Source organism: Quercus lobata, chromosome 6 (assembly GCF_001633185.2).
Source record: "Quercus lobata isolate SW786 chromosome 6, ValleyOak3.0 Primary Assembly, whole genome shotgun sequence".
In the NCBI taxonomy this organism is placed as follows: domain Eukaryota; kingdom Viridiplantae; phylum Streptophyta; class Magnoliopsida; order Fagales; family Fagaceae; genus Quercus; species Quercus lobata.
The window spans coordinates 51,202,777-51,216,194 of NC_044909.1; the positions used below are offsets into that span (position 1 = coordinate 51,202,777).

At 32.5% G+C, this 13,418-nt stretch overlaps 2 protein-coding genes across 2 annotated transcripts; both read left to right on the forward strand.

Moving 5' to 3' along the window:
* The first annotated feature begins 1,073 nt into the window (after window positions 1-1,073).
* Window positions 1,074-3,796, forward strand: LOC115995027 (GDSL esterase/lipase EXL3-like). Its single transcript, XM_031119428.1, has 5 exons — window positions 1,074-1,490; window positions 1,973-2,103; window positions 2,199-2,432; window positions 2,592-2,847; window positions 3,375-3,796. Exons 1-5 carry the CDS (start codon window positions 1,205-1,207, stop codon window positions 3,566-3,568), a joined length of 1,101 nt encoding a protein of 366 aa, XP_030975288.1. The 5' UTR covers window positions 1,074-1,204; the 3' UTR covers window positions 3,569-3,796.
* Window positions 3,797-8,513: 4,717 nt separating this feature from the next.
* On the forward strand, window positions 8,514-13,181 carry LOC115995028 (GDSL esterase/lipase At3g14820-like). The gene is made up of 5 exons (XM_031119429.1): window positions 8,514-8,939; window positions 9,171-9,301; window positions 9,382-9,606; window positions 10,424-10,679; window positions 12,791-13,181. The coding sequence occupies exons 1-5, from the start codon at window positions 8,660-8,662 to the stop codon at window positions 12,982-12,984; spliced, it is 1,086 nt and encodes a 361-aa protein (XP_030975289.1). The 5' UTR covers window positions 8,514-8,659; the 3' UTR covers window positions 12,985-13,181.
* The last annotated feature ends 237 nt before the right edge of the window (window positions 13,182-13,418 follow it).

The following is a 13,418-nucleotide window of genomic DNA, read 5'->3' on the forward strand; positions in this document are numbered from 1 at the left end:
CTGAAAACTGAAAACAAAATTTCACAAAATTTTTTTATAAATTTTTTTCTTCTATGTAGAAATTTCACATATTTATGTATGGCATGTATATTAACAAAATTCATCTACTAACTCAGCCATAAGCAAAAGATCATCGACCATGTGACTTACTGTCTTTTCTCACACACACACATATATATAGTTCTTACTAAAGAATCTGTTTTTTTTCCCCCATCTTTTATATATGATTTGAGCATAATAAATAATGATTGAAATAATCTTTTGTTTTGCTACTAACCAAAATTTAAAGAAATCTCCACCTCCCACCTAGTTTTGTTCCATTAAAATCAGGGAAGGATTTGAGGTTTGAAAAACAGCTACTATTCACATTGCCCATTGAGGGTGGAAATAGTCAAATACCACGTTTTGGCAAAATTTGTGGCAAACTAGCACTGTTTTGGAAATATTTAGTAATCTACCACTTTTTTAAGAATCTGAATAGTGTAATTGGCAAATGGTTTAATAGCCACTATTTATTTCTTACACTAAAATAGATTAGCATTGCCCATTCCGAAAATGGTTTCTAGGCATGGAATAAAGGCTCCTTAGGAAACGGTATCTAGTTTGATTTCAATGTACACCTTTGGTTTTCTTCTCTAAGGATTTTTCCTACAAATTACTGTTTACTAATTGAGTGAGTCTATATGGTAGCTGTAGGTGATAATATTTGTCCTTGCATTCCCATGAGTATTTCAAACTTGCTAGGAAACACACACACGAAAGAGGGGGCTGGGGAAGACTTAACTCAACATCGTGAGGCACGGGTCTTCGTAGTCCAATCAATTTTCCCTGCTAAAGCACTAAACCAAAATTTTTGAATCATAACAACCAAGACTATCTTCCTCTCAAGAAAATGAGTATCAAAGACTAGAAATAACTTGATTCAATGCCAGGCTGACTAGGAAATCCTGATTGGTTTTGCTTGCAATCGTGAATCACAAGGACCGAAACTTAAGCATTGATTAAGTTACACTATTGTATTCTCTTACATAGTGATTACTGACCTTACCGTAACTGTACATGTACAACCTATTGTGAGTTATAAGTCCAATAAATAGGCTGCACGAGATATAGTCATGTAAATGCAAATTATAAGTTCTACACTGTCAAACAAGATTTAATACTTCTTTTTTCTTTTCCCCATAAAACTCGTAACCATAGCACAATGAAGTTTCCCTCTTCAAAACCTCTTTCTTGTTCCTATATAATTATTTTCTCAATCCTCCTCGTGTTCAACATTTTCCATAACACTACTGGCAGCACTACAAGGCTGCCTAAGAATGAAACAGTTCCCGCAGTTATAATCTTTGGAGATTCAATAGTGGATACGGGCAACAACAACTACATTGAAACTGTGGCTAAGTGTGATTTCCCACCATATGGGAGAGATTTCATCGGTGGAAAACCAACTGGAAGGTTTAGCAATGGAAAGGTCCCAGCAGATTTTTTAGGTAGTGTCTAGCATTTACTTTTCGTTTTACTGCTGTTTCCCACCATATATAGTACTTTTTGGACTTATTGTAGAGTCCTTACAGCAAGTGAATTGGAACAGTCCAGGAATCATTCTAATTTATGACCAACATCCAAAATTTACTGTTTAAATTAACCTCCCTTCACCCTTGCGCATTCTTGATGCGATGGTCACTCTATAAGTATTAAATATTTGTGGGGTGTGATGTAGGGGGTAAAGGCCAAAATTCAAGTCTCCAAGAAAGAGTTTCACACACATATATACTTAAATTATTTTATAGTAGAATTTCTTGTAAAAAAAAAAAAAAGTCTCCAACACCCCCCCCCCCCCAAAAAAAAAAAAAAAAAAAAAGCCTTTTGAGGACCCAATACATAGTACAATTATATCATTGACCATTTCACATACAATGATTGAATGCTCTATAATATAATTTACTGAAAATTTCTTGACACAAACTTTCAGCTGAAATATTTGGTGTTAAGAAGATTCTACCGGCTTATCTTGATCCAAATCTTCAACTTCAAGACCTCCTTACTGGTGTAAGTTTTGCCTCTGGCGGTGCAGGATATGATCCTCTCACTGCTAAAATTGCGGTAACCTTCTCTCTCACTCCTCTTTTTTTTTTTTTTTTTAGTCCTATATATTGTAACAATTACTTATTGTGATTTTCTTAAATTTCCGTCATCAGTCTGTCTTATCGTTATCGGATCAATTAGACTTGTTCAAAAATTACATAAAGAAGATAAAGGAAGCAGTAGGAGAAAGCAGAACAGCTACTATACTGTCAAAAAGTATATTCATAGTGTGTGCAGGGAGCAATGACATTGCAAATACTTATTTTTCTACACCGTTTAGGATAGCCCATTATGATATTCCTGGATATACTGATCTAATGGTTAGATCAGCTACAAGTTTCTTGCAGGTATGTTTATAAAGACACAATGCCATTGCAATTTGCAAACATGTACATTAATTTGGTCATGCATGGCCGTACTTGGATCTTGGACCAACATGTCCAGTAAATTTCAGTGTGCATTAGCTAACATTGTCAAGCTTTGTGCCAAAAAAATATAATGGGTAGGAACTTCATGGACTAGGAGCAAGAAGGATTGGAGTATTAAGCTTACCATCAATAGGGTGCGTGCCATCACAGAGAACACTGGCTGGAGGCATACTGAGAGGGTGTTCTGAGTCTGCAAACCAAGCAGCAATTCTCTTCAATTCAAAGCTCTCCTCCCAAGTGGATTCCTTCAATAAAAGACTTCCAGAAGCTAGGCTTGTTTATTTAGATATCTATAACCCGCTGCTTGCCATCATCCAAAACCCATCTCAATATGGTAATCACCACCATCATGTTTTAATAGTTTTGATTTACTTGGATATTGGGTATTTTATCTACTGCTTCAGGTATACAATTGTAATACAAAAGGAGTGTCTAATTATCTTCCAATTCATGATGAGAAAACTCTCATTAAACACATCTTTTTTACATTTTTTTCTTTTATCGTACCACATAATATTATATATGTGGCTAACCCTAACTAATCTATTAAAAATCTATACAGCCGGAAAAAATATACCTTGCATCAGGTGTATGTTTCCCCACCAGCTGTGAGAGAGGGCAAACATACACCGGATGCAGGGTATACCTTCTCTTATAGCCAACCTCAAACTTTGAAACTAAGGTTTTGTTGCTATTATTGTATCGTACCACATGATTTTGGTTTCTCAAAAGTTGGTATGTCAAATTGTACTAACAGGAAATGATAATTTAGTAGGTGCACTGATAACTTAATCCAGTGACTATTGATATAGGGGGGTTTATGTAACGATTTTTTTTTTAATCCTTTGCTTATGGATTTAGGATTTCAAGAGGCAAACAAAGGGTGCTGTGGCACAGGGAAAATAGAGGTCAGCATTTTATGTACCAGTTTTTCACCAGAGACATGTACCAACGCCTCTGAATATGTATTCTGGGACAGTTATCATCCCTCAGAGCAGACCTCTAAAATCCTTACCCCAATAGTCTTGGATGACTATATCTACAAATTCTTCTGAGGGTAATCTCTCATCTCTCTTTCTTGGCCAGTTATTATTGGAAGTGTTTGTGCTATTAATTAGCATTTGAAGTGAGTCCAATCTATGTTATTACCATGCTTAAATTGGGACTATGTATCAGTATTTCTGCAATGTTCCAATCTACTAGATTTTTCTTTATTCATGATCATGAAAATGTTATGTGAACTGAGACTATCTGTCAGCAATTCTGCAATTAATGTTCCAGTATGTCGACGGATTAATCTATACATGAAGTTCTCTCATCTTCAGGAGGAAAGTGGTTTTTAAGCATGTGAATAAGTATTGAAATTATCTACTAGATTTTTCCTAATTCATGCTTATGCCATGCCCCGTCATGTGCTTTGTGTGTGGGTGGTAGTAGTAGCATTTCTCACGCTAGTGTTTGAGTGGGTGACATGAATATGCAAGAAGATTAGTACAATCACATTTAGAGCCAAGAGATTATCTTGCAAAAAGGAATTTACACTTGAGTTGAAATTTAATAAGTAGCACTTAGAAAAGGTTTTTAAATTTAAGAGGTATAATTAAACCTTCTATTCTACGATATTTTACTATTTAAGCCAACAGGAAACAAGACCATTAATTTGTCTAATATCATACTAAATCAAATTTATCCAAAAAACTTAGTAAATTGAAAGGGCTTTAATTGACTCACTCTTTTTGTATACTATTTTTAGACATTATGTACCATCACGTACATACCTTTGGACTAAGGGGGGCCATGGCCTCCCCTAACCCCAATAGAGTTTAAATCCTATGAAATTTAAAAATTTTAAGAGTTTGACCTTAAAAGAAAAAAGAAAAAATTGACACGCTAAAAAAACAGTCTTTTGAGAATTTTTTTTAATTTAAAAAATGTAATGTCTTCTAAAAAGAGTAAGATTATAAATAGATTGTATGAATTTTATAAAAGCCCCACTCAAATTCATTATTGGTTTTAATATAATTCTGTTAAAGGCATGTGGCAAAAGAAAATACAAAATACAGTACCTATTTAGCATGAATAATAAAATAATATTTAAGGTTTTTTAGGTTTTGTCAACCCATTTTCAACAATGCACTCTCAAATAATGTGTTTCTTCTTTTTTGGTAAATAAGAGAATGGCATTAAAGACTAACCAAGAAAACCAACTGTTTGAGGACGAATCCTCTCATAGTACATGCCAATTTGGTCATAATACAAAAGCATAGAAATGTCCACAGGTAGACTCTCATACACAACAAAATCTTGCTGAAGAACCGGACCTTTACACGCTAGTGCATCCGCACACTTATTAGCTTCACGGAAACAGTGCATCATCCTTACCAGAGGCGCTTGGTTGATAAGAGCCCTACAATCCATAATAAGAGGAGAGTGGTTTAGATTATTGCTATGCTCACTAGTCATCCATTCCAAAATAACCTTAGCATCTACTTCTATTTCTAAGGCCACAATATGTAGAGAAATGCATAAAGATAACCCATCCCTCAATGCCTAAAGCTCTGCTTCTACACTAGATGCGACACCAATGTTGCGCGTGAATCCCCAAATCCACCTTATTTTTCATAATTTTATTGAGTACTCAATTATTTTCATATATTTATTGCCTTTTTTTTTTTAACTTTCTAGAATTTAGTTTATTGATCTTTGACTCAAGAAAGAATGCAAAGTTACTTAAGATGTCAATAGAAAAGAGATTCGAGCTCTTTTTTTTTTTTTAGGTGAAATTGTGTATATATATATATATATATTTTTTGATGAACTGGTGAAATTGTATATATTATATGTATGGAAGTATAAAACAATAATTTTCTATTGAAAATATCATTATGTCGCTTTCTATAGTAAAAATGGACTCACAATTGAAGTCCACTATGCACCTATATCTCCTAATCATCGTAAACAATCAAAGATAACTGTAAACTGGACAAAAAAAAGGGGGAAAATTATTGTTTCACATTTCTTGATGCATAATTTTTACGCACAATATTTATACCTTCACATTAAAGGTTTATTTGAGATCTGATTATTTTGCTGAAATTGAAAATCTTTTACTAAAAGTACTATAAATAAAGGTAAAAATTAGCTGAAATAGTATAATGGGACCCATGGATAGTACCAAAAAGTGCAGTGATTCCCATGAATAGTAACAAAAATAAGCTGAATAGTAAAATTAATTGGTAAAATTAATCATGCCAAACATATACTAAATGACATATTTAACACATATATGATATTTACATATATTATGTAAGAAGTGTGAGACAATCCCCTCTGCCTGTATGTGTGTTAAAATACTTAGTATTCTAAAAAAAAGTGCAAGACAATCAAAGCCTAACAAATATGTTCATAAAAGTAATATCAACAATTGACACAAAAGAAATGGAAAAGAATAATACTAGAGATACAAACAATTTTACACAAAATTTTACAAAGTGTTTATGTGGTGAGTAATTATTAGTAAATGAAAATGTGATATTAATGGTAAGTCTAAATGAAAACCAATAAGAAGTTGGTCATATTAACACTTTGTAAAAATGTTATAAAATAGTTTATGACTATAACATAACTCAATAAAAAATGTTAGGGACATAGCCAATCCTACAAATTTTGCCACAACTTACCACTTTGTGAATAGTAGAGGTCAAATGGTAAGTAAATGCCTCTACCATTCACAACTCATCACATGTCGATTTATGACAAAAATTGTGAAACTTTTTACGTACCTACTACTCCTTACCCTATCAAAATAAATACAATGGATGTCAGCAGCCTCTTGTCTTCCGCTCATTAATTCACCATATTCGTAGGTAATTTGTGTTGGGTGCACCGCATCATGGGGTTCGGCCGACTTCTTTGTCAAAAAAGCACATTAAACGATCTTGTCTTTTAAGCCATAATGTTAATGTCAACATGCTTTTTTTGGCACTGGGAAGTGGTTTAGGCCATATTTATCCTATTTATGAAAGATGTGAGTAATGTCTTGTACGTGTCTAGTAAGCTGGAGAAGAAAGAAAAAAAAATGAAGAAATAAAAGAAGGGAAATGTTAACCAATAATTTTAGTGCATTGGTTTAGAAATTATTTTTAAAAATATTTTATTATAAGAGGAATAAAATAATAAATGTTGTTGATAATTTTTTATATTTCTTATAAAAATAGTGTCAAAATTTTTCTATTGTGATTTATTAATAATTACTTTAAAGGCATCCATTAATATAACCTATAAAAGAAAAGTCATAATTAAACATTTATTACACGCTAACCTTGTTTTTAGTGTAATTAACATGACTTTTGCCCCGGACCCTAATAAAATGAATAGAAATCATGTTAATCGGTGCTCTTAGAACAATTGTTAATAAATATTTTAGAAAAGCTTTGATTTTATTTTTATAAAAAATATATTAAAAAAGTTTAAAAAATTAATTATTTTTTTCCCTTTTTTTTTCTTAAAAAATTTCTAAATATATATTATAAATCAATGCCCTTAGAGCATCCATTAATTTTTATCTTCCATTTAATTCATCTTTAATATCGTCTCATGATTATTTTTAAAAAACCTTCTTATGATATTTAGGTTTTGGGTGCTTTTAAAAAATTGTTAGGACACGTTTGGTAGATTGTAATAGACACTGTAATATAATAGATATTCCTATGGCATAATTATTCAGTTGTTTGGTTATATTTTTATTACATTAATGAATAATTATTCTTTATGAATAATTATTCTTTAAAATGAGAAATAACTATTCATTATCAAAAGTACTGAATACCTATTCATTCACCTTATGTAATACTTCTTTCGTCCCAATTTGTTTGTCCTGTTTGAAAAGTCAAAACTTTTTAAGGGAACATCATTTATTGTCTTGTCTGTCTTATAAAAATGTATAAGTTTACAAAACTACCCTTAAATAAATTCATCAGCTTTTTAAAAAAGAGTTATTCTTAATGAGGCAACTAAAAAGGTGCCCCCGTTAAATTGATTTTTTAAAATATTAGTTAGTTTTTTTTCAAATAGTTTTGAAAATAAAGTAGGGGTATAATAGGAACATCAGTAAACTAATAATTTTTATTTTTAGAAACAAGACAATATTTTGAAACATCCCAAAATGGAATAGATGACAAACAAACTAAAATTGATGTAGTAACTTTTTAAAAAAAAAAAATTCCTAAAAAGCCATTAGTTGGCACACCTTCAAAAAGAAAGAAAATAAATTTTCTTTATTGTTAATTATTAGTTCTATTTTGAACACCCTAAAATAAGTGTATTTTAGAAAATTTGACTTAAAAATGATTTAATTACACATTCTTTTTATACTCTACTAAATTCTGGGTGCATATTTAGGATTCTATTCCTAAATTGTCACTAAACTAATAAATAGTAATACTTATTACATTCAAACTTAATGTATTCCTTGTAATACTTATTCATATTCTCGTGTAATAATCATTACAGTGAACCAAACGTACCCTTAATAAACTATTTTATAAAAATTTTAACATTATTTTTATGAAAAATATAAAAAAAAAACATTAAAAAATTTTAATTATTTTTTCTTTTCCCATAAAAAGTTCATATAGAAATATTTTCTAAATCAATACCCGGCATCCTTTAAACCGTTAACTTGTCCCTTTATATTTTAATCCTTATGATTTTTCAAAAAATTTACCTCCACAAAGTGACAGTTTACCTGGCTGCTTATAGTAGAGGATTCCAATTCTAGTGCACCTTAGTCCACTGGGAATATGTATATAAATTGCCAAAATGGATTGATCTTTTAATTTTTCATGTCCACACTCCACACCCCTCCTCGTTCAACTGAAATAGGCACTACTTAGAACGAATTTGACAACTTCTGCTACCTTACCAAAATAACAAGAGCACGTAAACCATGCACTTCACCTTTAAATTTTAACAACTACAACATATTTGCGTCCAGTAAGATGCTGGCACCAAACTCAAGTTTATTGTGAAAGTTCCTGCATTAACAATTCTATCACTGATTAAAAAAAATCAAATCTCTGATCAGAACTTTCTCTTCATTTTTCCCTTGTAAACTTGAAGAAGAAAGTAGATTTTCATATATTAGAATGAAGTTCCACCCTGGAAATTCTGTCTCTTCTACTTCATTCATTATTTTCTCTGTCATTATATTTTTCCTTAATGATGGATGTGCCATGATACTACCTAAAAATGAAACAGGTCAAGTTCCAGCAGTTTTTGTATTTGGAGATTCAATCGTGGATACAGGAAACAACAACCATCTCAATACTTTAATAAAGTGCAATTTCCCTCCATATGGGAAAGATTTCCAGGGAGGAAAACCTACTGGAAGGTTTAGCAATGGAAGGGTTCCCTCAGACTTCATAGGTAGTCCCAAAACTGCTCTAGCTATTAGATTCTGCTGAATGGACTAGCCTTTTATTACACATACTATTAATTATTGTTGCACAGAATTAACTAGCTAGTTAAATACAACTATGCAGTATGCACAGTTTGTGAAAACACGATTTCAGTCTATATACGTACACACTATATGTGATAATCATTACTCTTACACACAAAAATGTAGATTTTAAGAGATTTTGAAACAATCTTCAGCTGAAGAATTAGGTCTCAAGGAGCTCTTGCCAGCTTATTTGGACTCAAACTTGCAACTTCAAGACCTTCTTAGTGGCGTAAGTTTTGCCTCTGGTGGTGCAGGATATGATCCTCTCACATCCATGATGATGGTAATTCCTCTGATTTTCCCTTTGTTTTTCTTCTAATTTTAGTTCTAAATTCCATGACTAGCTTATTTCTTCCATGTCAGTCTGTCTTATCATTGTCAGATCAATTAGAGATGTTCAAGAATTACATAAAGAAAATAAAGGCAGCAGCGGGTGAAGACAGAATGGCCTCTATACTATCAAAGGGAATATACATGTTGAGCATAGGGACTGATGACATTGCAAATACTTATTTTGTCAGGATGTTTCAGTATGATATCAATTCTTATACGGATCTAATGATCAATTCATCTTTAAGTTTCTTGCAAGTAAGTTTCTGAAAACATAAGGACAATGTGATCTAGATACAGTTTATAAGAAAAATTGGCTAGCTACTCATGGCCACTATTGAATGTTAGCTTTGATTTATCATGTTGATTGTATGTTAAAATAGATGTAGAAGTGAAAGTATAAAATAAAGAACACGAGAGTTATGTGGTTCAAACAGCCTATGTTCACGGAAGAAACCTTTAATTAAGGATTACATTTTAATTATATGAGAATGTAAAACAAATTTTGTGTTACAATAAACCTAACATAAAAAATAGTAGGCTAAATCTTAAACTAACCATATATTAATTATGGTTAATAGACTTCTAGTATAACTAGAGGCTTGACTTACACAAAAAAATAGGATTCGGCTTGGGCCTATATTATTGTGCTAATATATCTATAATAACCTCCATGTAAGTGCTCCAATGTAAAGAACTAAAGAGCCGGATTCAGCTTTCATACCTCTGATGCTCAAGTGCATTGGTCTTTCCAATTCAAAATTGCAACTCATAATTTGTATTCAAAATTGCAACTCTAATTTGTAGCAAAATAGTGTAGACTAGAAGATGCTTACCAAAAAAACTAAGGACAAAGTAGCCAAATTAATAAGAATTTACAAAAGAACTATCATCTATGTATTAACAATTTTTTTTTTACGTTGTTGGTAATTGTAAGTCTATCCATAGAAAACAGACCATTTCCTACCTGAAATTATTAGTAAAAAAACTTACTCTAAGAACCTAAGGGGAGGAAAAAGAAAAAAAAATTATGCTATCTCATGATGTTTGACGGGTTAAAGTAAATAATTGGCAGGAACTCTATGCATTGGGTGTGAGAAGGATTGGAGTGTTAAGTATACCAGCAATAGGGTGTTTGCCGATGCAAAGAACACTGAGAGGAGGCTTACAAAGAAGTTGTTCAGCGTCTTTAAACCAAGCAGCAATTCTCTTCAACTCCAAGCTCTCCTCTCAATTGGTTAATCTCAACAAAAAGCTTCCAGCAGCTAAACTCGTCTACATGGATATGTACTATCGATTACTTCACCTTATCCAACACCCTACAGAACATGGTAATCTTCATCATCATTATCTTTAATGCTTGTGATTCACTTCAATATTGGGTCGCCTCTAAAAGTTCTTTTTCTACATCTCCAAGTTACTTCTTCTACCTTTGTCCAAAACGATTTGCTCTTTCATTGGCCATTTTTCTATGCACCATCTATTCACAGCATTACTCCTTAGGTCGTTCATGTGTTTTGCCAGTGATAGTAGTCATGGTCGCTGGATAAGCTTCTAGCAGCATGGTCTATATGTCTGCGAACCATTTATCTTTTGCTTTGGCTTCATCAATCTGAAATGGCGCATCAGTCTCCATCACGATGGGTCACCACAATACAGTTTTACCATAGTCTCCCACATCAATGCGCTTTCTCCTTGCACCATTCATGGAAACCACCAGCGTCGGCCTTGGTTCAAATCAGTGCAACCAAAAATACACCATGCATGATCAGGCTGTCGAATCCATGGCTTCGAGGATGAAGACCATTGCCTTTGAGAGAAACCATTGGAAGTGATCTATGCCATATAAAGTTTACTTTTCTCACATATACACTGCAAACTAGTTAGTCTAGCCGCATATTCCCCACAAAATAGTGTCAGGGAACAAAATAGGGAAGGAAACTCCTAAAAACACCCTACATGATCAGCTTATCTCTTATCTATTTTAGGGTCTTTCACAATTGCTCCCAATCTTTAGAAAGCATTTTTCATTTGTTTATTGTTTTCTATGTCTTTTTAACAGTAATAAATTAAAGTGAGAGTCTTGAAAAGTGAGATAAATAATAAAAAATGAATGAAGAAATTATAAATAAATGAAATACAGTTTAAAATAAGGAATCTGATTTAGGTGAAAAAGAAAATGTGATTAGCTAAAATAGGAAAGAGAAAACATTCCATCTAGATCAAGTGTAAAAACAGCATTTTATGCCTCCAATAATAACAAAATACATTAGCATTTCACAAAACAATCAAATATGCCTGCCACACACTATCACTCCTTAAAACCTAATTTCATAAAATAAAAATAAAAAACCACCCAACCACGGCAGAACCACCCACATTGCACACCGTCGTCAGGAAAGCTTCTGAAGCATTGCCAAACAGTACAAAGCCGCCAGAGCCGCCATTTTTGTGTTCAAATTAAGTGATACCCAAAACCCATCAAGCCTAGTTACAAATGATGATTTGGCGAAGAAGTTGGATTTTTTTTTGGTTGTGTAAAGGAGTTTGTTTGCGTATTTGGTAGATCTGAAGGCAAAGTCTAAGCTAGTAAACAAAGAGAGAAAATGCCAAAGAGGAGATAATGGAGGGGGTGGGGTGGTCTTCCTTTTACTTTGGATCGGAGACTAGATTTTTTTTCCTTTTTTTTTTTGGGTTTTACACTTTTACTTTTGTTTTTGGCTTTGAGCCAACTGAGCTTTGGGAGTTTTTCACTTGGCAAGACCATCATCTGAATCTGGGCTTGATGGCTTTTGGGTTTTGCTGAATTCTACCACAAAAATGGTGAATCCAACGGCATTTGTACAATCCGTCAACGCTCCGGAAGCTTATCATCTAATGACAACGTGAGTGGGTTTTTAGAAGTGATTGTGTGTGTTAAGTGTATTTGATTTGTTTTGTGAAATGTTGATGTGGCACGATGCTATTAGATTGTGTAAAATGATGCTTTTACGCCAGGTTCAGACCAAATTTGTACTCAATAGGAAAAATAGGTTTGTATCCTAAATTAGAAAGAATTTTTTGGGTAAACTAATGTCAATGCTCTTTGTTGCCTCCAATCACTACATCCAATTAAGGTGTCAACACACCCACATGCAAAGAGTTTGTTTAGAAATGAAAGGAGCTAGACATCCTCTATTTATAAACATTCAAGCACCCTTTCATCAAGAGTTGTAACCCATTATAAACATTCAAGCACCCTTTCATCAAGAGTTGTAACCCATTTGGAAGATTTCAAACCTAGAAACAAACACAACCCTTTATAAAGTTATACTTATATATAACTAGGAAAAACTAGTTTGATGATGCCTTACAATACTAACAAAAACATATGCCAATGTAGATAGCATATGCTAAGAATAATTTGCATTTTCTTTTTGTTGATCATTACTTATGAATTCAGGATTTGAAGTAGTGGATAATGGATGTTGCGGCACGGGAGATTTTGAGGTTGGCATCTTATTTTGTACTTACAATCCAAATACATGCAAGGATGACACTAAATACATCTTCTGGGACAGTTATCACCCCACTGAACGAGCTTATGCCTTGCTAACCTCTCAGATGATTAAGAGCACTATTCATAAATTTTTCTAAGAGACATTCTCTTTACTTCATCCTATTCTAATTAAACTGCTTATAATACAAGTTTTATTTATTTATTATTACCTATATCACTGTAATAAAAGCGATTTTTTTTTCTATTTTACTTGTGATGTAACATGCCCTTGAATGTACTCATTTGGATCTTTATGTTGATGAACTTCAAATGGAAATATTTATCAATAAGTGCAACTAAATATACTCTTTTGTTTATTTTAAAATGAAAATATAGATGTTAATATACCAATGCCTATTCTAATTAAACTGCTTATAATACAAGTTTTTTATTATTATTATTATTACCTATATCACTGTAATAAAAGCGATTTTTTTTCTATTTTGCTTGAGAAGTAACATGCCCTTGAATGTACTCATTTGGATTTTTCTGTTGATGAACTTCAAATGGAAATATTTATCAATAAGTGCAA